This window comes from Silene latifolia, chromosome X, assembly GCF_048544455.1.
Source record: "Silene latifolia isolate original U9 population chromosome X, ASM4854445v1, whole genome shotgun sequence".
NCBI classification, from domain to species: domain Eukaryota; kingdom Viridiplantae; phylum Streptophyta; class Magnoliopsida; order Caryophyllales; family Caryophyllaceae; genus Silene; species Silene latifolia.
This window is the reverse complement of record NC_133537.1, coordinates 60,209,806-60,235,945: the sequence shown is the minus strand read 5'-3', so window position 1 is coordinate 60,235,945 and position 26,140 is coordinate 60,209,806. Positions and strand designations below refer to the sequence as shown.

Here is a 26,140-nt window from a genome sequence, read left to right as displayed (position 1 = left end):
CATGTGATCTTGGTTTCTAATCGTTTAATGCATTTAATCTACTTGGTCCAAGTGATTTAGCATGTGAGAATGATTTGAGCTATGCTAACAAGCATTCACAAACATGGCTTAGATGGGAGTGGGGGAACCATTGGGGAGCTAAGCTATTACAACCCAGACGATTCTCGTCGACTCGATTTGCAAACAATTGAATTAAAGATACAACTCGATCTAAATACAATTGCTAAACATGACACTTGACACACGACACAAACTAGCCTACTTAGGCCTCGAAATTCGTGCCATATGGTGAGGTCATGGCTCACATGGACTTCGTCCTTGGCCTCATCATCATTTTGCACACTCACTTCGATTTAATTAGTTAAATACTTCAATTTAACCAACTAAAACAAATGTTTTATAAAATCATTTTGACTCAAAATAAAGGACTAACTAGACCCATATTTAAAGTACAAATTACATTGCTTAAAATGATAATGAAATAATTACAACGATTAAATAACAATAACAATTGAAATAAACCGCAATAAATAAATAAAATAAAACAAACCGAACCAAAGTGGCACAAAGGCCGAGACAAAAGGGCACGGAGGCCGAGGCATCACACGGCCAAAACGGGTGGTCAAAATTGACTATTCTAGTCATCGAGTGTCATGAATCGGATGCTAAGCATGCGAAATTCAACTAGCGAGAAATCGTCATAAGATGAGATGAATTCATTAAATTCTTTAAAGAAAATCATTTAAATCCTATGTCAGGTTTTGTATGACCTATGAATGTCTAATTCATTTAACATGCATTCTACATATTAATTTGGCCAAGTTACGATTTAACAATGATAACGATACAAATAAACATACATGCATCATAAATCAAATCTAACATGTGAATACGATCTAATTACTTCGTTCGTAATTAAAATTAGGCAAATGCAAATCATGTGAGAATGAATTAAACTAACTAAAATTTCATTTTAATTAATTTAGAACATGTTATCGTCATACAATTGCAAACTATTTCATCATATCTATACAATATAGTTAAAAGCCTACTTAAAACGTTTAATTTTAATCCACGTGTAATTTTTCTATTGGCTAATAATAATTCAATTATATTAATTACTTGATTATCTAACTAAAAGTAATCTATAAATACCATGTGTTACATACTTATAAAATACAAACAAAATAAAAAATATTAGTTGCAAACACAAAAAATAAATTAATACAAACTTTTTATTTTCCTCTCATAAATTTGTATCAATCTACCTATTCATTTAATTTATATTTCTTTTATTTAATAAATGGTCTTTTGGTTTTTCATCACAACTATTATACTTTGTCTTTATTTCACCATAATTTTTTTATCTCCCCCTTAGTTCACAAAACATTCTTCTTCTAGCAAATAAATTCTTGAAATTAATTAGATAATTAATTATATAAATTTTCTTACATAAATATTACAACAATCCTCCTTTTCATTTATATCCATAAAGTTGGTAGGTAAAGTATACATATATAACCAATTGAATTATTTAAATTTTTTTATTCTTATTATGTTTTGAATTAATTAAGAGTTAGAATCATATTTAATTATTATTTTTATGTAATTTTTCTATTGGTTAATAATAATTCAATTATATTAATTACTTGATTATCTAATTAAAAGTAATCTCTAAATACCATGTGTTACATACTTATAAAATACAAACAAAATAACAAATATTAGTTGCAAACACAAAAAACAAATTAATACATACTCTTTATTTTCCTCTCATAAATTTGGTATCAATCTACCTATTCATTTAATTTTTATTTCTTCTATTTAACAGATGGTCTTTTGGTTTTTACTCACAATTATTACTCTTTGTATTTATTTCACCATAATTTTTTATCTCCCCCTTAGTTCACAAAATATTCTTCTTCTATCAAATAAATTATTGAAATTAATTAGATAATTAATTACAAAAAAATTCTTATATAAATATTACAACAATTCTATTTTTTATTTTCATCTAAAAAGTTGGTGGGTAAAGTATGCATATATAACCAATTGAATTATTTAGCTTTTTTTTTTTTCTTATTGTGTTTTGAATTAATTAAGAGTTAGAATTATATTTAATTATTATTGTTGGGTTTGTATTAAAATTGCAGGAGGATGGCATACTCACATATCAAAACATTGCATGAAATCTGGAAATAATGGTTATGGAACTTCTTTGCAATTATCTTTTGACTTGAATATAGTTTTCATTTTTATTGAGTTTTTTTTTTTTTATTATTATTATTATGGTGTATGCGCAATATCAAATTTTAGTATGAATATCTAATTATTGGTGACATGTTACATTATATATTTCAACCCTTGGAATATTAATTGACAAATTTAATAAATTGTACTAAATTGTCTTACACCCTTTCGTGCACTTTATTAGTTTTCCATGTACTCTTCAACTTGTATTTTGTCAATCAGATTATAAATCAAATATCTTAGTCAACAAACAGATTATAAATCAAATGTCTTAATGGAAGTGTTGAAGTTATATGCTCCAGGGATATAAATTGGATCTTTTAATGTGGATCAAAGTAAATATTTTGCATGGTTTTTGATTGGAATCCGATGATCATTCTCCAAACCATTGTTTCAACTTTGAATGCTTTCAAGCCTTTAAATCATTTTTTATTTTCCATCAAATATTTTCTTCTAGCACTCCTAATATTTCTTCGAGAAATGTTTATTTTTTTTTTTGTAATGATTTGTATATATTTTAATTTTCTCATAATCAATTGTTACGAATATTTTTTAATTATCACACCACTTCTCTTTTTTGTCTATTTTTATATTATCACTCTTTTTTTCTTTAATTTCTACTTTGGGACGTGCTTTTTACCAAATACTTCTTATAACTTTTTAAAAATTTACAAAATCGATCTTAAAACCGTCTCAAAAACCCCGTTTAAAACCGCTTGAAAAATCTAATTTTTCAAATTAAATAAAGCGATAAAACACGAAACCGTCACACATTTCATTTCAAATAAATTCAAAATAAAAACTTTGAAGAATAATTTATTTTTCAAATAAATTATAAAAGCTTTAAATTTTAAATAAACTCGAAAATATGAAAACCGATGAAATAAATTTCATTTATTTCGAAATAATTTAAATTTCATTTAAATTATAAAACCGTCAAATAACGCTTGTCCCACATCACAAAACGAAATCCGCTAACGAGCCATGTAAGTAAACATGTGTCCTATCATCATCGGGTGTTTTTTCGGGATTTCTATAAATTCCAATATCGACGATTACGGGTATCTACAGAGCCCCCACTTTGACTGAGGCTTGGACAAGGCGAAAGTCAAAGCATACCTCAGGTCCCTCTCGACTTGAGGATTCCGCGGGACGTTTAGAGTCCATTAGACTTGCGTATGTAAGCTCGCCAGCTATAAGAAGAGATCATACCCGAAACTTTGTTGGGGATTAACTCTTGCTTCTGTTGCGTCAAATTGTCATCATTGGTCGTTGACCCATAAACTTGCATATATGGTGAATTGAGTCTTATCCTTAGGCGCCTACGTATCCGTTGTGACAGAATCAAACCCGCATCGTAGTTAGGCATACCTTAGCCTTGGCATTCTGCAGTCTCGGCCCAAAACGGAGCTTTCTGAAAGGAGGTTGTCGTCATACTTTGGAGATACCTCTCCATGATGTATATACTGTTTGAGTTGCATGTGCATTAGCTCACTTGAGCTGCGATTCTTCATCATTAGTGCCCAACATCTGAGCAACGTTGTTGTAATATCATTGGTTGCATTCTGCCGGGGAATATTTTCATTTTAGCAACCCAACACGAATTACTTTACTTGGTGGAGACTTCTCCGTTCATCATTATGGCGGTCTCTGGAGCTGGAAAGCGACAGAGCCCCCAGTTGCATTGGGTCTAAAGTTTCTGACTTTAGGGCGCCTAGCTGAAGCGTACCTGCTAAAACTTGGACATATATCATTACAGAAATCACATAATGCTATCCCGAACTTTCGGAAACCATGGCTAAAATTTGGATGGGCTTGAGGCCAGAACTAAAACATTGAATTGTCTTTCTGACCCGATTTGACATATGAAGATGGGCTTCGCCAGGGATTGACATTTTATTTTGAAAATGGGCTTCTCCCGGAACTGATATTTGAAAACGGGCTTCACCCGAAACCACTTCATTCGAAAACGGGCTTCGCCCGTAGCTAAAATATGGTGACGGGCTTCGCCCAGAACATTTCATTTGAACATGGTCTTCGCCCAGAGCTAAAATTTCATTTTTTTTTGAAAATGGGCTTCACCCGGACTTGACGTTTCCGAAATTTCATAGAAAAGATGGGCAGATATGCTTCGAGTTTCTGACTCGGGGATTGACCCGTAAATTATATGGGCAAGACATAATCCGTAAAACATAAAAAAAAAAATCCGTAAGTGTGTACGGTTTTTTTAATTCAAGCATGGACTCGCTAGGGATAAAAAAATGTAGATTGGCCATTCTGGCCCGCGAAACACAAAGAAAGCCCGTGACAACGAACTTTGGCGCAACAAGCCATAAAGGGTGATGAGGAAGCCCGGAGGCCCGCGCCCTAAGGCCCTCGGCCGTGTTACTTGGGCGGCAAGCAAGGGTTTCCTAAAACCCTTGTTAAAACTCTCCCCTTATTTTTCCTATATAAGGAGATCATAATAAGAGGTAAACCATCACTTCATATTCTTTTCTTCATAAAAACTTCTTGTTAAACATTAATTCTCTTCGAAAAACCATGTCATCTTGGGCCTCAGATTTCAAAGGATTGGAATCTCAAATACTTGCTGATACGGGATTGAAACAACTAGTCCCGCTGAGGCAGGTCTTGCCAGAAATTGTTTTTTCTTAACGAGCGCTTAAAATTCTGGGACCCTACCCATCATGTTTTTGCCTTTCCAGAAGGAGAGATTTGTCCCTTTCCGGAAGAAATTGCCATTCTAGGAGGTTGGAAGATTGGGCTAACTCCTGTTATTCTCGACTTTTAGAAGGGATGGGCTAAAAAGTACCGTGATTTCCTTGGTGTAGATACCCAGTATCTATCGAGTCTCCAACAAACATCCGATGATTATCGGACTACAACATGCTTAGGAATCACAGCGTTTAATCGACAGTTTTGTATAACTATACGTCGAAAAACTCAAAACGATTTCGAAAACAAAACATTTCAAAAGTACCTGGAGTGTTTAATGCACGACAACAGGGTCGCAATGACACTAACTAGAGTCAAAACCGACACCGAACCAAAAACCGACTCAAAAATTCAAGTCCCGACTCCATCAACGAGTCAAACCAAGTCAAACACAAAAAACAAACTTCTCAAAACTTCCATGTTAAGTATTCACGGAATACTTGAACGGTCAAGTACAAATCATGTCATCCAAAACATAGGATAGAACAAATCATGATTTCAATTGCGTGATAGTGACAAGACAGCTCGAAGACCCGGGAAATGGCTCGCGCCTCTTCGAGTAGCCCATGCGGCCACGTCGCTCAAAACGCACACAACCACCCATTTTCCTATAAATACCCCTCAAATGCCACCATTTGAAGGTACGCGAGTGTCCGCCCCCTCATCTCTCCCTTAAAATTCTCGACCCGACTTCTTAAGTCACAAACCGACATGTATTTTCGACCTACCGATCGAAAATACAAGCCACACACATTATTTGGTACCGTCATCGTGCATTAAATAACTTGACCGACCATCTCGACCAACTACACCATCACTAAACTTAACAAAACACACTTTACAGTGCTAAAATGGTTTTCAACCGAGTTTTCCGACCTAACAAGTTGTTACACTTTCGTCGATTTCTCGTCTTAAGCCTAGTATGTAAGTATGAGGGTTTAAAAATCCTCTTCTTTCATGTTTTTCATCTGTTTTATGACTATAACATGCTAAAACATTCATAACATGATTCAAATATAGGTTAGATGAGCCAAAACCGGATTTTGGCCGGAGACAGGGGCTACTTGCGTAGCAGGGGGCTCGCGCCTTTATGCCCTCTCAGGCCTTAATCCAGTTGTGTTTGCTCTCATCTTTCCTCTTTATTTCATCTCCTATTTGTAATCGGTTTTACCATTTCAAATCTTTCAAATCATTTTCATGATAAACTTTTAACCATAAAACATTTTCACCCTTGGTTCCTCATACCATGACAGTTTAATCCGTGTTTCGATGATAATATTTGGTTAATTACATTTTTAAAAGGTATTTTAAAACCTTTTATTTCATTTCTTTACATTTCAAAACAAACATATTAGTCATAAATACAAAGTCATCCTTGGTTCTACATACCATGTAGGTTTTTAACCCGAGTACGATGATAAACATTGGCTAATTACAAACAAATAAACTTAATACAATTAGTTCATAATCGTTTTTCAAAACTATTCATGCCAAGCTTGCAAAACCGAACCCGACATCGAATATTGTCGAAACAATGATGATTATTCAAGTCCCGTTCCTCATATTAACACAAAAGCGGTCTAAACGACCTTTTCAAACAAAGACGGGTTCAAACACCCCATTTAGAAACCATTTTACTAACATTTTAACAGCCAGAAGATGTCCCTTGGACAGTCTGCTGACTCACGCCTAAACAGGCCAATCATTTTCAAGTTTTCAAACCAGGACAGGCCTGCTTGCATCGCCTGACGGCTCGCGCCTCAATAAGCAGCCTGATGCAGACCTTGCTTCCTTTCCAACACTTGTCTAGGACGATCGTGACTTCGGTTAATCCGAATACAGGATGGATCAGATGACAAATCTGCCTCTTTTACATTGTATTTGCAAAATGCCTTTCTAAGACAAATGGATCACGTTATGCACCATAAACCTAACTCGGTAAATAGATGTTAATTTCCGTCTTACATACAAATCAACACTAAATCCAACTTGACATCAATTACTTGATATTTGGATAAACAACCGACATAGAAAGCTCACATGTTAGGTTCAAACTTTTAGATGCGCATTTATGCATTTACCCGTTTGATCAACTTTTGCATTTAACCAACCAAGATCAATCAGTAGAGGCCGCTACCGCGGGCGGGATTGGGTGTTAGATTAAAGGGCTTCCTAATACATACCTTCACCTCTTACTCAGAAACTTTGGATAGTGGACGACCTTATCCAGGGCGTACGAGAATCATTCTAGAGATAGGATGCTAAAGAGGGACGACTCCTTATCTTTAGTACCTATGTCAAACACCACTTTTTGCCTTGGTTGACCTAGGTATAAAGTGGATTCGAACGGGTTCCAAGCATCCCACAAATGCTTGGTGGCGACTCCGAACATCTCTTGCATCGTTTCGAGACCTTTGTGTAGATACCCAGTATCCGCACCTTCCAAAAACCACCCGATGATGATCGGACTGTAACGTGTTTTTGATATGCGTGCGTGGATTGGCTATACATGAGACGGTTTAATGCACTACTCGGATATGAAAAATGGTTTCAAAAGTTTTCTAACTTCATTTGCATTAAAATAACACTATTTAGAGTTAAAATAGTCTTCGGACCCAAAACCGACTCAGAAACCCGCAACTCGAGTCAACCTGAGTCAAATCAAATCCTGAATGTAAAAAATGATGCCATGAATGCCATTATCATGTCATTTCCATTAAAATGACCCTAATTAGAGTCAAAACCGACACCGAGCCAAAAACCGACTCAAAAACCCGCAACTCGAGTCAACCTAAGTCAAACCGAGTCAAACCAATTCTCGAATGTTGAAAATAGTGCCATAAATGTCTTTATCATGTCATTTCCATTAAAATGACCCTAATTAGAGTCAAAACCGACACCGAGCCAAAAACCGACTCGAAATTCAAATCCCGACTCATACGGGTCAAACCCGAGTCAAGCACACAAATTACCTACCCCAAGTAACACCAAAATCATCTTATTAGATGCCCATATTGTTACACGATATCTCATTTCAATACTACTAACCAAAAAATGGATGGAGGAAAGGCCACGTCCAAATTGAAAGGGACAATACACCCATTTGTATCACAAGGTAGCTCGCGCCTCTTTAGGGTGTCTGCTTAGCCTCTAAGCAAACTCAACCAACCTACCTCCCCACATTTCTCTATAAATACCACCCTTCATACAACACAATACTCACACGAGAGTCCGCCCCCTCCTTCTCCCTTAAACTTATAGACCCGACTTCCTAAGTCACAAAATCGACACGTGTTTATGACCTACCGATCGTAAACACAAGCCTTACACATTTTGTTTTGTACCGTCGCCGTGCATTCGACCGACCCGTTTGACCAACTCAATTCATCAATCAACATGTTTTAATTAACATATTTTCAACATATTTTCAAAACAAAATCCTTTTTTAAGGCACCTTTTTAAACTTCTTTGTGTCGAAAGAAGGAGCGAGCCAGCTCACATCTGCGCCATCAACAACGACGAGGAGAACCATGTCGAACCTTGGTACCAAGCCATCCTCAACTATAAAACCAAAAACTAATTCCTTCCTAACTCTGATACAAGAGAACAAAGAGCCATTCGTTTACTTGCATCACAATTCTTGGTAAACCAAGGACAACTATACAAAAGAACACCCCAAGGGATTCTTCTCCTTTGCATTGATCACCACAAAACCAAAAAAGTCATGGAGGAGGTCAACGACGAAGAATGCGGCCCTCACATGAGCGCAATGATGCTAGCCCGAAAAATCATGAAGTTAGGCTACTACTGGACCACTATGGAAGCCGATTGCAGAAACTACGTCAAACATTGCCACAATTGCCAAATCTTCGCCAACATACAACACATACCACCATCCCTCTTATACACCATGACATCACCCTGGCCTTTCTCGACCTTGGGCATCGACATCATCGGGAAAGTTAATCCGATAGGCACCAAAGGGCATTGCTTCTTCCTCGTCGCCATCGACTACTTCACCAAATAGGTGGAAGCACAATCCTATGCAGTCTTGACCGCCAAACAAGTGGCCAAGTTCATCCAGGACAACATCATCTACAGATATGGGGTACCCCATGAAATCATCAGCGACCAAGGCTCCCACTTCCGGGCGGAAACACAAGCCTTGTTGGACAAATACAAAATCAAGCGACACCGATCGTCCCCACACCAACGGAGCGGTTGAGGCAGCAAACAAAACTCTTGTCACCATTATCAAAAAGATGCAAGACAATTACCGCGAATGGCCGAGCAAACTCCCATTCGCACTTTGGGGATAACGAACCTCCATTCGAACACCAACAGGAGCCACACCCTTCTACCTAGCATACGGTATGGAGGCGGTTCAACCAGTAGAGTTGGAGGTCCCATCTCTGCGCACCTACTGGATAGTCAAGTTCTTGAGGCGGAATGGACTCGTCAAAGGTTCGAACACTCACGCTTCTAGACGAACGGCGACTCAACGCCTTGCACAATGTCCATCTATACCAACGACGTATACAACGAGCATTCAACAAAAAAGTTAAACCCAGGAACATTAGAGAGGGCGACTTAGTCCTCAAGTCGGTTCCAACACCCTTACCCGTCGATCCGAGGGGGAAATTCAAACCCAATTGGGCCAGGCCATACCTGGTCAAGAAAATACTTTCAGGGGGCGCAGTGAGACTGAGTGACCTAGACGGGAAGGATTTCACAAACCCGACCAACCTGGACCAACTCAAGAAATACTACCCTTGAACCCTAGTAACCACAAACCTTTCCCTAGTTTCACAACTAGTGACCACAATATCCTTTTCAATTCAATTCCTCAACGCATTCAGATTTGAAATTGCATGTTTCACCGAGTCTAAGTTACGACACCTTGCCATGTTTCAAACAGCCTTTGATCGGCGACATCCATTTGCACTCAAACAAAACACCTGAACTACGAGCATGGTTTGATTTCACCTCTTCAGGTGGATACGTAGGCAGTCCTTTCTTACACAAGAAGGATACAACCACAACACCCAAACAAAATTAACAAAACTTGAACTACGAGCATGGTTTGATTTCACCTCTTCGGGTGGATACGTAGGCAGTCCTTTCTTACACAAGAGGGATACAACCACAACACCCAAACAAAATTTACAAAACTTTTCGAACTACGAGCATGGTTTGATTTCGCCTTTTCAGGCGGATACGTAGGCAGTCCTTTCTTACACAAGAAGGATACAACCATCCCCATACAAAAAAATCACCCATATCAACCTCAAAAAAAGAAAAGAAAAGGAAAAACATTCCCTTTTCCACACAAAATACAAAAAGAAGCCTTTCTCCCTTCCCACAAAAATTCCCTTTCACAAGTGCAATGTTTAGGATGATTCAAACCGAATTACCCTTTTACAAGATGGATGGAAGAAATAACAAGCGTTCACAATTTCTTTTAACACAAACAATCCTCTTATTTAATTAATAACGAGAAGGATTATAAATTTGACAACAAACAAAGCTAAGCAAGTCTACAACTTGTCAAAGCTAGAATGTCGACTAAGATATCTCACATAGTAAAGCTAGCACAAAATACACAATACATAGCTAGTACAACATAATAAAAACTCACAACACTACTACAACATAATAATAAAACGGGTAATGGAGGTCTTCATTATTCCATTCTACCCTTGCCTTTGCCCTCGGGGTACATCTTCCCTTTGTTCTTCTTGTTGGCCCGCCTCGCTTGGACTTCTTCTCCAAAACGGATCCTCAACGGATCTACAACGGCGACGGCCTCCGGTCTCTTGCAAGACCCTATAATCGGCCTAAGTCGAGCCCAAACACAGCCCATTACCTCTTTGGGACCCGAGCTTCTCCTCTTCGGTGGCCTTATTATATCCGGGCTAACATCATCGGCAAAATCGTCAAAGAAGGCACGGTTGGCCTTGCCGACCTCCCTATACTTCAAGTCAACAACCTCGTCTTTACGAGACTTGGACCTTTCTTCTAAGGTTTGAGCTCTTGACCACTTGACATAAGCAGGAGTCACCTCATGTCGTGGCAACGGGGTTTGGTACCTCCCAAATCGGCCGAGTGGCCCACCACCTTTCGAAGACCTCCACAAGCTCCGAGTTTCGAAAAACACTCTCTTGGACGAGAGTATCTTGAGCGGGAACCTTTTGTTGACGCCCCATTTGCCTCATAAGCCTTTCGGGATAAATGAAGGAAGCAACCTTCAAGCCCACCACCATCAAAGAACAAGAACAAGCGGCCAAAGCGGGCAACCCCGTGAAGGACCTCAAGTGCCACCATGGCGCCACCCAACGGATATGAGGACCACCCTCCTCCATTAATCTTGAGGTCCAATAGGCCTCGGTGGATGCAAAACTATCCGAGTACAACTTCTTCCCCATAGTAAGGTGACAGAAGGAGTAAGAAGAAGAATCGGCAGGAGGCTCTACATACATTAACCTCTCCAAGAGCCACACTTGGTGGATCCTTGGGGACCCAAACAAAGGAGCTTCTCCACAAAAGCCTTTCTTATCCTAAGCTTGGATGACCTCGCCAAGCACCAACCATGATGGATCCCAACCGTGTTCCATTTGCTCAACTATATGCACAAGGGTCATACTACCATACCACTTTGACCCCTCCTTCTTCAAGGCATCGATAAGGAGGTATGCATGCACTAGGCAAAAGGCAAGAGCCCTTCTCCTAGCCATCTTCGAGACATTAACATCCAACCGGTTTTAGAAAATGTTGATGAGAGCCAGCATATCCACACCATGGGGAGCAAGGAGAAAGTTCACTTGGCTTGTTGATAAGCCCAATATTGAACGGAACTTCTCTTTGTAACACAACCGAGTCGGAGGAAGCACTGGAGTACAACCCGGCCATCCACCAATGGCACCCACTTCTTCGGCAAGAGGGCAAATTTCACCCTTCGTGAAAACGAAAACATGATGTTTCGAATCCCAAAACCGAGAGCATGCTTCAAGGAACGAGGATTGCACCTTGACTTGACGAAGCACCAACAATTGACCAACTCCCATTACAACGAGTTGATACTTCTCGGAAGGCGATAAATCCCGACACCAATGTCGCAACCTATTTTCGAAAGTATCCATGAATTATTTTGTGGAAGAAGAAGAAAGGTTTTCGTAGAGATGTTTTTCGTATTTCGGATGATGAAACAATGAAGCAGAAACGTCCCTATTTATACAAAACAATTAGCGCTTTTTTCCGAAAAAGGGGGAAGCTCATTTCCATCGCCTATAGCCTCGCGCCTCAATGGGCTGCTTCTCAGGATCCGCACCTTGATTTGTCCCTATCAAGTTGTGTTTCTTCCTGACACCTAGTTTTTCTCGCCTCAAGGCTCGCGCCTCTTCGGGCCTATCCGGGAATTTTTGTGTTTTCTCACGCTCACATTTCCTTGTTTTCGCGTTTTACGAAATCCGGCACGGTTTCCATGACGCAGCTTTAAACATACGTGTTTTTCTCCTCTTTTTTTAAGGGGGAAGGGCAAGTCGTCCGATCCGAAACGGATCGTTTCCATGTTAGTCGAAAATTTCGAATTTTTTTCGCTTTTTCGCATTTTCCACAAAAATCGAGAATTGATAACACGACATCAATTTTCTTCAAAAATTCAAACTCTTACAAATCCGAGTCTTGATTTTACAAATATCAAATCAAATACACTCGCAAAATCTCTTTTAAAATTCATCCGCGATGGTTTGAGTTTTAGTTTTTCGAGTCGCAAATCATTTTTCGGTAAAATTCGACGCAATTTAATTCAAACACGAATTAATTTCTCGAAATATCAAAACAATTTATTTCGAAAAATCCAAACGTGATGACTTGTCGCTGAATTTTCAAAATTTCAATTTCAATTTTCAACTTCGAGTCATTGTGGTTATTTTTGTTCTCATCAAACGCTTTTGCGTGTTTACGTGTGTGCATACCTACTACCTGTTGCCTGTTTTCTACACTAACGATGCAGGAACAAATGCAAAGTAAAGGGGAATCATCCGCTGACCGTGCTTCTCCAAAACACAACACAAAAAAGCCAAACATAAACAAACTACAAACCAAAAACATATATATATACAAACCACCTCACGCAAAATAGATCGACACATGTTTGATACAAACGAGTGACCATACAAACAAGATCCAGTACAAGTATTTATCATACAGACACTGGCCTAAAACAATGAACTGGGGGCTATCCGCCACCTACCGAACTAAGCACTCCGTACCCTTCTGATCGGAAAAGAAAGGGAGCAACACGGGAAAGAAAGGAGCAACAACGGAAGCATAGGTGGTTACCATGACGGTAATACCTCGTTCCTACTCCGTGACAAAAAAAGGAGAAAATGCCTGGCAGACTTCGGATGCCGTGACAATCAGGAAATGTGACTTAGTGCATCGCTCCGACGTTAACCCCCAATCGTCGGAATTCAACAATGAAGAGGAGCCATAACTTAGGGTGCCACCCCGATGTTGAAACCCAATCATCAGAATTCAATGACGACTGAAAACGACAACGTAGAACGACACACTGGTGTTAACCCCCAACCATCAGATGTCCAAATTTCTGCAGACAACAGCCAATGATCAACATGTGATCAAAGGCTGGACAAAGGCCTACAGGAAGAAACACAACTCGACAAGGACAAGGCAATAACTGTCTCTCCTCCTCCAGGATCATCCTCATGCTCTAAAGCCTCAGCAACAGATCCAGTGGGCCCAGAACACTCACCTACAATCAGGACAAAACAAAAACGTCAACCGAAATTTCGGCATTACGACGGCATAAAATGGACAAAATCCATAAAAACAAACCACCTGCAAGTACAAAACAAAACAAGGGCAAACCCGCCCAAACCCATCCAGCAAAACACTTCACAAAATCGCACAAAAAACGACTCGCCCTTCTTTTCAAGCAAAAGACGAGTCAAAACAATGACAAAATCATAAAAATCATCCAACACCTCAAGACCCACACAAGGTCCGCAAAAATAAACAACAAAAATTCCCGACTCAACTGGGTATTTTTCACAGCTCAAAAAGGCAATTTTACGCCAATTCGGGCACAAACAGGTAAAAAATTCAAAATACGACCACAACGCCCAACGAAGGTTCAATATAACATAAGACCGTCTCACAAATGCAAAAATTCAAATTTTGCCCACAACGCCCAACGAAGGTTCAATATAGCAATGACGGTCTCCCCCAACTACAACGCAACCTAGTGGGGTACACAACTCAAGCAAACAAACACGACATTGTGAAATAAGACGATTTTCCGTCTCATTCACGTTTTTCGAGCCTAGGGAGCGGTAACGGGGACCAAAATGCAAACTAAAAGCACCCCTATTCTCCTAAACAGGTTTCTAACCTAAGGCAATCATCAATTTCACTCAAAAACGGGCTAAACAAAAACGCCCAATTTGATTTTCGAAGGGTTAGGGTTTCGCCCTAATTCAATCAACAAAAAGACAAACAAATTCAAATGGATTCGAGAGGATTGACATACCTTGAGATGACATGATGTTTGTAGCATGAAAGCAAGCAAGGAAAGAGATAAAAAATGGCGTTTTTTTGGTCGAAATCGGGTTTGTGACGAAGAAGATGAAGGAAATGAAGAGCAAAGCCTTCTCGCGTCTTTTTACAGAAAAAGGGAAGCCCCTTCCCTCGCAGGAAGGCTCGCGCCTCAATGAGGTGTTCCCTGCTTATTCAGCGGACTTTTGGGCTTTGGCCTAATTCCCACACCACATCCACAATTTCCAAGAACGACGGAAGTAAAAACCATCATTTTTCAAATCACAAATACAAAATAGTGAAATTCAAATTCGCTACTTCCACAAATTTCAAATTTTCAACGACGGCATTAAAAACCGTCATTTTCAAGCAAAAATACTAAATAGTGAAATTCAAATTCACTATTTTCACAAAATTTTCACCAACATTTTCAAATCACAAAAACAAATAGTGAAATTCAAATTCGCTATTTTCAAATTTCAAATGAACGGCATTAAAAACCGTCACACCTTCAAATGGAAAGTGAAATTCAAATCCACTATTCCTTACAAATTTTAAATCACCGAAAGACGGAATCTAAACCGTTGTCCCCCAAACACACATCAAATAGCAGAACACACATCTGCCCTTTTCTACAAGCTTCCAACAAACGGCCATAAAAACCGTTACCTCTCTTCGAGATTCAAAATCACCGCCGTCCGCAGGAGCCAGGCTCACAAGCCCATCTCTTTCCGGCACTACAAACATCCAATATAAACACCGAAATTCCCCAGCAGCATATCAGACACCTCCTCACAGAGCCCACTAACTCAACAACCTCTCGAAATAAGCCCGTCTAACACGACTATTTCCCACAAGTTGATCATTCGACCTTCAACATGGTTGGCGAGCCTCAAAACGCACCACCATCTAACATGGCTGGCGAGCCTCAAAATGCATCATCAACATGGTTGGCGAGCCTCACAACGCACATTCAACATGGCTGGCGAGCCTCAAAACGCATCATCAACATGGCTGGCGAGCCTCACAATGCACATTTAACATGGCTGGCGAGCCTCAAAACGTAACATCAACATGGTTGGCGAGCCTCTCAACGCACATTCAACATGGTTGGCGAGCCTCACAACGCACATTCAACATGGCTGGCGAGCCTCACAATGCACATTCAACATGGCTGGCGAGGCTCACAACGCACATTCAACATGGCTGGCGAGCCTCATAACGCACATTCAACATGGCTGGTGAGCCTCACAACGCACACCTTCAATGCGGCTAGCGAGCCCCATCATATCCGCAACCCGGCTGGCGAGCCTTTGCCCGCAAGCAAGAAACAGTTCAAGGACATATCCTGAAGATACCTCAGGTATGACTCTTTCTTATGTCTGGCGAGCTTTCGTACGCAGTCTAACGGACTTTAAACGACCCACACGGGAAGTCGACAGACTCTAAATTGTTCCCGATGATAGGTCCCTGACTCGTATCACCGAGTCACCTTGGCGTCGCCCTTCCCGACGGTAAGTCCTTATCCCGAACCCTTTCGAGCCGCCTCGACGTCGCTTCGGTCTCCAGGTTGTAATCTTCGATTGACCTGGGGGCTATACTTTGACTTTCACCCAATCCAAGCCTCAATAAAAGTGGCGGCTCTGTAGATACTCAGTATCTGTCGAGTCTCCAAGAAACACCCGATGATTATCGGACTACAACATGCTTAGGAATCGCAGCGTTTAATCGACAGTTTTATATAACTATACGTCGAAAAACTCAAAACGATTTCGAAAACAAAACATTTCAAAACTTTTCAAAAGTACCTGGAGTGTTTAATGCACGACGATGGGGTCGCAATGACACTAACTAGAGTCAAAACCGACACCGAACCAAAAACCGACTAAAAAATTCAAATCCCGACTCCAACAACGAGTCAAACACAAAAAACAAACTTCTCAAAACTTCCATGTTAAGTATTCTCGGAATACTCAAATGGTCAAGTATAAATCATGTCATCCAAAACATAGGATAGAATAGATCATGATTTCAATTGCGTGATAGTGACAAGACAGCTCGAAGACCCGCAAAATGGCTCGCGCCTCTTCGAGTAGCCCATGCGGTCACGTCGCTCAAAACGCACACAACCACCCATTTTCCGATAAATACCCCTCAAATGCCACCATTTGAAGGTACGCGAGTGTCCGCCTCCTCACATCTCCCTTAAAATTCCCGACTCGACTTTTTAAGTCACAAACCGACATGTATTTTTGACCTAGCGATCGAAAATACAAGCCATACACATTGTTTGGTACCGTCATCGTGCATTAAATCACTTGACCGACCATCTCGACCAACTACACCATCACTAAACTTAACAAAACACTCTTTACATTGCTAAAACGGTTTTCAACCGAGTTTTCCGACCTAACAAGTTGTTACACTTTCGTCGATTTCTCGTCTCAAGCCTAGCATGTAAGTATGAGGGTGTAAAAAATCCTTTTCTTTCATGTTTTTATCTATTTTATGACTATAACATGCTAAAACATGCATAACATGATTCAAATATAGGTTAGATGAGCCAAAACCGGATTTTGGCCGGAGAGAGGGGCTGGTTGCGTAGCAGGGGGACTCGCGCCTTTATGCCCTCTCAGGCCTTAATTCAGCCGTGTTTGCTCTCATATTTCCTCTTTATTTCATCTCCTATTTGTAATCGGTTTTTACAATTTCAAATATTTCAAATCATTTTCGTGATAAACCTTTAACCATAAAACATTTTCACCCTTGGTTCCTCATACCATGACGGTTAAATCCGTGTTTCGGTGATAATATTTGGTTAATTACACTTTTAAAAGGTATTTTAAAACCTTTTATTTCATTTCTTTACATTTCAAAACAAACATATTAGTCATAAATACAAAGTCATCTTTGGTTCTACATACCATGTCGGTTTTTAACCCAAGTATGATGAAAAACATTGACTAATTACAAACAAATGAACGTAATACAATTAGTTCATAATCATTTTTCAAAACTATTCATGTCAAGCTTGCAAAACCGAACCCGACATCGAATATTGTCAAAACAATGATGATTATTCAAGTCCCGTTCCTCATATTAACACAAAAGCGGTCTAAACGACCTTTTCAAACAAAGACGGGTTCAAACACCGCCTTTACAAACTATTTTACAAATATTTTAACAGCCAGAAGACGTCTCTTGGACAGTCTGCTGACTCGCGCCTAAACAGGCCAATCATTTTCAAGTTTTCAAACCAGGACTAGCCTGCTTGCATCGCCTGACGGCTCGTGCCTCAATAGGCAGCCTGATGCAGACCCTGGTTCCTTTCCAGCACTTGTCTAGGACGATCCCGACTTCGGTTAACCCGAATACAGGACGGATCAGATGACAAATCTGCCTCTTTTACATTGTATTTGCAAAATGCCTTTCTAAGACAAATGGATCACGTTATGCACCATAAACCTAACTCGGTAAATGGATGTTTAATTTCCGTCTTGCATGCAAATCAACACTAAATCCAACTTGACATCAATTACTTGATATTTGGATAAACTGTTAGGTTCATATACCTATTATTAGACTCTTCTAATGGTGAACTAATTAATATATTAATTTGTGTTCTAAGGATCTAGTGCATGTATAACTAAATAAGAGATAAAATAAGAAAACAATGTTTCTTACATTGTTAAATGATTCTAAATGGGCACAAGTAAGGTCTCCTACCTTCACTTGTTCTTGAGCTTAAATGTCAATGGAAGATCCTCCAACCTTGGTCTCAAAGTAGAAACCCTCCTCAAGAGATGCACCCAAGATTAGCCCATATCACTACTAAATAATACTTGTTAGATATTTATTTAGTAGTCTACTAATACTCATATATTACATTAATAATATTAGTAGTATCATTGAACAATCAAGATTAAAACTTCTCAAGTTTTAGAGAAAGAAAACTATGAATGAGAGAGAGGTTTTGCATGTGAATGTATGAGCAAAATAAGAGAACAAATTCTCTTCAAAAGAGAATGGGAAAACCTGTGGGGAGGAGTCCCTTTTGGGGGACCTATGCACATATATTCTCACAATTGTTCTAATCAATGTGATAGGTATGCATGCCTATTAGACTAGGTAATTATTTTGCTTATTTAGTCTCAATAAATAAACAACCCACTAACCCTTATTTCCTCCACCATTTCGGTCCATTCATAAAATGGACATCCATTTTATTTTGTCAATTTGTCATTTGTCACACAATGTGTCACATGTAACAGGTAACATGTCTTTAATTAATTCTAATGCATATTTAACATATTAAATATCATTATTTACATTAATCAAATTACATATAACAAATTGTCTAGTAATACTTGATCACATAAATAAAATGGGTCATATAATTATAATTCACAACATTTTGTAATTATAATTAACCATTCATTCTTATCTCTATTGCTTCATAAACAAAAATCAATTTTAGTAATAAAATCTTTTATTACTAAAATAAATCTTATTTAATCAAATTATAATAAACTAGTTTAAATCCCGCGCAATAAATACGCGGTATTTATAGAATTTTTATTTTTATATTACATAATTAGGTTAAACCCCGTGCATTTAATTTTATACACGACTTATAATTTTTTTTTACTAAATTAGATATATGATAGTGATATCTCATTAGTTGTTCATTTTTCTCATCATTGCATTTTGCTTTGAGAAATAAAAAGTTGAAACTGAAAATTAATTAAAAGAATTGAGTAGCATGTTGAAATGTATTTTTGTACATAATATCTTTTTTTATAACGCAAAGTTAAATGATTCCAATTTATAAATTTTCTCATTTTTTTTTGTCTCGAAAGTAATTAAAAAGGTTTATAATTTTGTTTTATACATAGTATATGAGTCAAATCATTTTCAAATAATAGAATTAGTAAAATATTTAATAATCATAGTTTGATACAATTTTTTTATTAAAATATTTTAATTAAAAGATTATAGATTATAGTTTAGTCAAAAAAATATAATTTGATGAAAAGATTAATTTTAATGAAAAGATAATATGTTAATGAAATAAATTATTATGATTATTAGTTACCTTACTTAGTTAATGTATACATAAGTGTTATTAGTTACCTTATTTAGAAAGATGCTTTTTGGAGGGAAAAATTGTGAGGTTGCCTATTCATTTAGTAAATAGGGGATATAAATATTCTCACTCACAAATGAATTGTTCAAATTTAAGGAATTAATTAACTTGTATCAATATACAACTAATCAACTTTACTGATTTGGGCATCATCCTATAAGTCTGACCTTAAGGGATTAACTCACCACCACCGTCGTACGACAGTAACGTCAAACTCTAGCAAGCCAATCGTTACCGATTAATGTTGATCAGTTGACTATATAATGAATCATCCCTTACGTATTCTTATTATGAGATTTAATTATGATTTTAAATCATGTGATCACACTATTGTTGAGGACACATACTCCAACATAAACAACCGACATAGAAAGCTCACATGTTAGGTTCAACCTTGTGGATGCGCATTCATGCATTTACCCGTTTTATCAACTTTTGCATTTAACCAACCAAGATCGATCAGTAGAGGCCGCTACCACGAACGGGATTGGGTGTCCGATTAAAGGGCTTCCCAATATGTACCTTCACCTCTTACTCAAAAACTTTGGAGAGTGGACGACTTTATCCAGGGCGTACGAGAGTCATTCTAGAGATAGGATGCTAAAGAGGGACGACTCCGTATCTTTAGTACCTATGTCAAACACAGCTTTTTTCCTTGGTTGACCTAGGTATAAAGTGGATTCGAACGAGTTCCAAGCATCCCACAAATGCTTGGTGGCGACTCCGAACATCTCTTGCATCGTTTCGAGACCCTTGCCGAGACGAAACCGACCGATCTAAAGCGATCCGGTCGAAAGCATTTTTATGCCACCGAGCATGACTTTCCGACTGCTGCATGTCCACAGATTGGCTTGGCGCGCAGGTGGCCCATGTCCACACTTGGTTTGTCACGTGATGAGACACGTGCCTTCATCGATGGGGAACGAGTAAACTTACTCGTCATTGCTCAGAAATTTGTTCGTGCTGACGACCCATTGATTCCTACGGCGTCCCGTCGCATAGCTTTTGGATTGATTATGCTTCATCTTTATGCTTTTGAAGGGCATATTGAGGTACCAACTTGTTACGGTAAAGCGGAATTCATTCGAATTGTTAAACAGATGAAGCAACGTAGGAGCCCAGCTTGGCTCATTCTCGCTGAAATTATTGCCGGGTTAGATGCTCGGAAGGCCAACCCAAACCTGGCTTATACTGGGTCAACACGTGTTCTACAGGTATGTCTTTTCTGCTGTTTCTCTTTTTCTTTTGCAGCGTTTTTTTTCTTTTTTTCTTTTTTTCTTTTTTTCGTTTTTTTTTCTTTTTTTCGTTTTCTCTTTTTTCTTTTTTTTCTTTTTTTTTTTTGCCCACCTCCTTTCTTTTCAGTGGGTTTGACATCATTTTATGTAGTTTGATTCATTTTCTCGGCCCTTTTTCACAAATCTGCCTATGTGAGAGACTCGCGTTGGTTGATCCAGCGAAGGCTCCGGATATATATGAGGTGAGAAGCTTTACTTCTCGTTACCGTTGGTTTGCTACTGGGAAGAAGAAGCCTTTCTGGCGACAACAGCTTTCTACTAATGCTGGTTTACATGTTAGATGGGCCTTACCTTGGCTCCGCCTTACTGCAGTTGCTGGTTTGTCTGAAACTGATAGAACCAGACATCTCACTCTCTTGGGCTTGGAGTGGTCCACATATATCTACCCCGACCGTGTTCTTTGATAGGTCGGTCGTCAACAACGGATTCCTGCCATTGAGCCTGTTCGAGGCCAAGTCAAGGAAGTGACTCTCGCGAGGTGTAACGCATGGTTGGAGTCCTGGACTCGGAGTACTATTTGGCATATTTCTAAGCCGTTTGCCTCTAGTTGGGTGTCACCCTCTTATTTGCAATGGACTATCGAGCCCTCTTTCAAGGCCCGGAGGGAAATTTACAAGGATGAAGCTGTTGACTACAAATATCACAAGGAAGGGGAGAAGAACCGAGAATTCTTTACTGGGACGACCCCGATTTCATCTAGGACCGAAACAGAGACTGACTCGACTCCTAGGACTGACTCTTTGGTTTCAGATGTGTGGAAGAGGTTAGGTTCGAGGAGTGAAAGTGGGTTGACACTTGCTGAAAGACTTGGTCCTCGACCTAGTGTGAAAGACAGACTGGGCCCTCGTGAAGAATTGATGATTCCTCCGAAGAAAAGAGCCCGCATGATGATGGGTGAGAATTCGTCTCGTCGTGATGGGGCATGCGGCCCTGCTGAGGGTAGCAAAGAGTAGTCTTCGACATTACTATCTACTATTACTATTACTGTTTGTGTCCTTTTCTTTTTTAGTTATGTGTGATGGGCTTCACCTGGAAAAAAATATTGTAAGGGGCTTCGCCCAGAATTTAGAATAAATAAAAACTTTTTATTTATTAGAAATCCCTAGTTTCTGCATCAAAAATTTCATTTTTGGTTTTACATGTTTCGGTTGTACTCTTTACTAAGAGTTGCCTACGTATCTGCTTTGCAACAGAATCAAACTGAGTGCGTAGTTCTCACGTAAAATATTTCATGCAGTGTTGACAAATAACTCACAACTTATTCTAAAAACATTTGCAATTCAAAAATTATTTCATAACATTTTAGAATGAGGTCATCAAGGATTGAATTTCTTCAGCTGGTCCAAATTTATAGGATTTGTGAAGTCTTTCCCATCCAAATCTGTTAACCGAACAACGCCTCCTGACAAAATCGTCTTTATCAAATAAGGGCCTGCCCAATTTGGTTTAAACTTACCCCTCGGGTCAATAGGTAACAGAGCTCTAACCGATTTGAGAACTAAGTCTCCTTCGCTAATTCCCGTTGGTTTCACCTTTTTGTTGAAAGCTCTCTCTATCCTTTTCTGGTAGAGTTGGACATGTTGCAATGCGTTCAAACGTCGCTCATCGCGCATCAAACGTCGCTCATCGAGCATGACTAGTGAATCATATCTTGCTTGAACCCTATCTGCTTCTGGAACCTGGCTTTCTAGTAGGATCCTTAGAGATGGTACTTCCAGCTCAATTGGTTGAACCATTTCCATTCCATATACCAAGTAATACGGCGTTGCACTCGTTGCTGTTCTAATCGAAGTTCTATACCCCCATAACGCGAAGGGTATCTTCTCTTGCCACTCTCTATAGTTTTCAGACATCTTGTTTAGGTGGCCGTGATTGTTTTATTAGCAGCTTCTACTGCGCCATTTGTTTAAGGGCGGCAAGTTGATGACTTGTGGTGTTTGATCTTATACTTTTCAAGTATAACTGCGGTCTCGGCTTGGAAATGAGTTCTGTGATCGCTGATGAACTCATGTGGTACTCCCTACCGGCAAATGATGTCGTTCTGAATGAATTGTGCTGCTTGCTTTACTTTTAGCACTTTGTAAGACTTAGCCTCTACCCACTTCATGAAGTAGTCAATTGCAACAAGGATAAAACAATGCCCTCCAGTTCCTGATGGGTTTACTTTTCCAATGATTTCGATTCCCCAGGTTGAAAATGGACAGGGTGACGTCATTGTGTATAACATAGAAGGTGCCACATGCTGTACATTTGCGAATATCTGACAATTGTGACAGTGCCTGAAATATTTGCAACAATCTGTTTCCATCGTTGTCCAATAGTAACCAAGCCTTATGATCTTACGGACTAACATATGGGCATTTATGTGCAGCACACATTCACTGTCATGGACTTCCTCCATAACCTTTTCAGCTGTCGGTTTATTGATGCATCGCAACAAAACACCTTGAGTCGTCTTCTTATACAATTTCCCGTTATCGGTCTTTATGAATTGGGCTGATAACCTTCGCAGAGCATGCTTCCCACGCGTTCCAAGGTCGGGAGGATACTCTCCTGTTTCCTTGAATTTTAAAATGGCTGTGTACCAGGGTTCGATTTTACCTTCCTCGACATCATCGATTACATTCACATAGGCAGGTGACGATCTTCGTTCGACACATATTGGCATACTATCTATGTGGTTGGGAATGTTGATCAGGGCAGCTAGCTTAGACAACAAATCTGCAAACTGATTTTCCTCTGTCGGGAGGTGAACATATCGGATATGCTCGAAATACTTTTCCAATTCTTCGATTCTGGTTTGATATAGGGCCAAAATTCGGCTCTTAATTTTCCATGACCCACCCACTTAATTGATCACTAGGGACGAGTCTCATGTACTAATAACTTCTTCACACCTAAGTCAAGAGCACTGCGTAAACCAAGCAAACATGCTTCATATTCAGCGGCGTTCGTGACATTGAAATCCAAGTTGATGGACACGGGCACGTGTTCATCTGTTGGCGAGATAAGGAGAATGCCCACTCCATATCCCATATAGTTCGATGCTCCATCGAAATACAAATCCCATACGTCATTCTCGACGTGAACCACGTCTTCGTCGGGAAATGACCAAGTGTCAACGACTTATGTTTCTTCGATTGGATTGTCGGCGAGGAAATCGGCAACCGCCCTTTCCTTGATCACCTTCAAAGGTACATACTTTAGATCGAACTCTGATAACATGAGGGTCCATCTCAACATTCTTCCATTTAGCACTGGTTTTTCATTAATTTTCAAACAAGTACTTTATCGGATCCATTTTGGAATAGACACTCACACTGTAGCTAAGCATGTAATGTCTTAATTTCTTCGTCGCCCACACTAGGGCCAAACATGTCTTTTAAAGAGGTGTATACTTTACTTCATAGTCTAAGAATTTTTTGCTGATGTAGTAAATAGCTCTTTCTTCTTTGTCAACTATTTGGGCTAACTTAGCCCCCATTACTGTATCCGTAATAGTTAGATATAGTGATAACGGTAGGCCGGCTACTGGTGGGCTTAAAACTGGTGGAGAAGACAACACTTCCTTTATTTTATCGAACACGGCCTGACACTGGTCATCCCACATAACGTGTTCTTCGACCTTCAATTTCTTAAAGATCGGCTCACGAATCATCGTCAACTTCGCGACGAAACGGCTTATGTATTGAACTCTTCCCGGGAAACCTCGAATTTCTTTTTCCGTCTCGGGATGGGGCATTTTCATAATGGCTTTTATCTTTGATGGGTCTAATTCGATGCCACGATGGCTAACGATATGACCCAACAGTTTGCCAGAGGTGACTCCGAAAGCACACTTTTGCGGATTCAGTCTCATGTTGTACTTTCGCAATTTTTGAAAGAATTTTCGTAGCGCCCTAAGATGACCACTAGGTTCCTTTGACTTGAATATCATGTCATAGAGATAAAATTCAACTTCTTTGTGCATCATATCGTGTAGCAACGTCGTTGCGGTTCTCTGGTACGTCGCCCCGACATTTATCAAACCGAAAGGCATTACTGTGTAATAATAGGTTCCCATTGTGACGTAAACGTTGTCTTATTCATATCTTCCTTCCCATCTTAATTTGATTATAACCGACATATCCATCCATGAAAGATAGTAATGCATGATTAGCGGTATTGTCAACCAAGATATCGATGTGAGGTAATGGAAAGTCGTCCTTCGGACTAGCTTTGTTCAGATCCCGAAAGTCCACGCACACGCAAACCTTACCATCTTTTTTCGGTACTAGCACTACATTGCCAACCCAATCCGAATATTCTGACACCTTGATGAACCCGGATTTAAGTTGTTTATCAATTTCTTCTTTAACCTTTAAAGACCACTCCGAACGCATTCTGTGTAGCTTCTGCTTTACTTGTTTGAACCCTGGTTTAATCGGGATCCTGTGCTCTGCAATTTCCCTATCAATTCCCGGCATGTCTCTGTAAGACCAAGCAAAAACATCTTTGAACTCACCCAAAAGGTCAACGGACCCTTGTCTCTCTACGGGATCTAAGGTAGTTCCTATCTTAAGCTCCTGTGGTTCTAGGGTGGTTCCCACGTTGATAGTTTCGGTATCTTCGATCTTCGAGTTTGTTTGGTCATATTATTCTAACCCTTTACCCAATTGTGGAGGTGGTTCTACCTCCTCTTCCTCTTCTTCAACCTGTTCGCCTTCGGCCTCATTCTCAATGTCACTACTATAACAATTATTTTCAAAAATTGAATTGCAATGTAAATAAAACAAGTCGTAAGCAAACCAGTTCATCTTATTATTATTAATTTGAAACTGCGTGAAGTGCCCTAAAATTTGAGCCAACTGATCAGAGGTCAATGGCGAGACAAAATAGGTACCCGGGACAGGCCCCAGGATACCAGAATTAAAAAAGGATGCATTGGAAGAAAAGACTTGGGAGGGGAGGGCTTCGACACCCGACTCCTTAGACTCAAACTTATGACTCTTATTAGACTCGGACTCGGACTCGGACTCAGACTCAGACTCAGACTCAGAAGCATCATCCAACTTAAACATTTCTCCTTCTCCCGTAGTCAACTTGAAGAGGAGTCCTCTATTATCGGTCCATTTAATAGTTTTCCGCCATCCTGAAATAGTCCTCTTAGGATCTACATCAGTGATGAGGGTAGATGGAT

The 26,140-nt window shown here is 39.4% G+C and overlaps 1 protein-coding gene across 1 annotated transcript; it reads right to left on the bottom strand.

The window, feature by feature from the left end:
• Window positions 1–22,277: 22,277 nt before the first annotated feature.
• Window positions 22,278–22,814, bottom strand: LOC141617438 (uncharacterized). Its single transcript, XM_074434636.1, has one exon. It carries the CDS (start codon window positions 22,812–22,814, stop codon window positions 22,278–22,280), a length of 537 nt encoding a protein of 178 aa, XP_074290737.1.
• Between the last annotated feature and the right edge of the window lie 3,326 nt (window positions 22,815–26,140).

Coding starts and splice junctions, on each gene's coding strand:
- LOC141617438 (XM_074434636.1), bottom strand. CDS start 22,814: ATGTCTGAAAACTATAGAGAGTGGCAAGAGAAGATACCCTTCGCGTTA.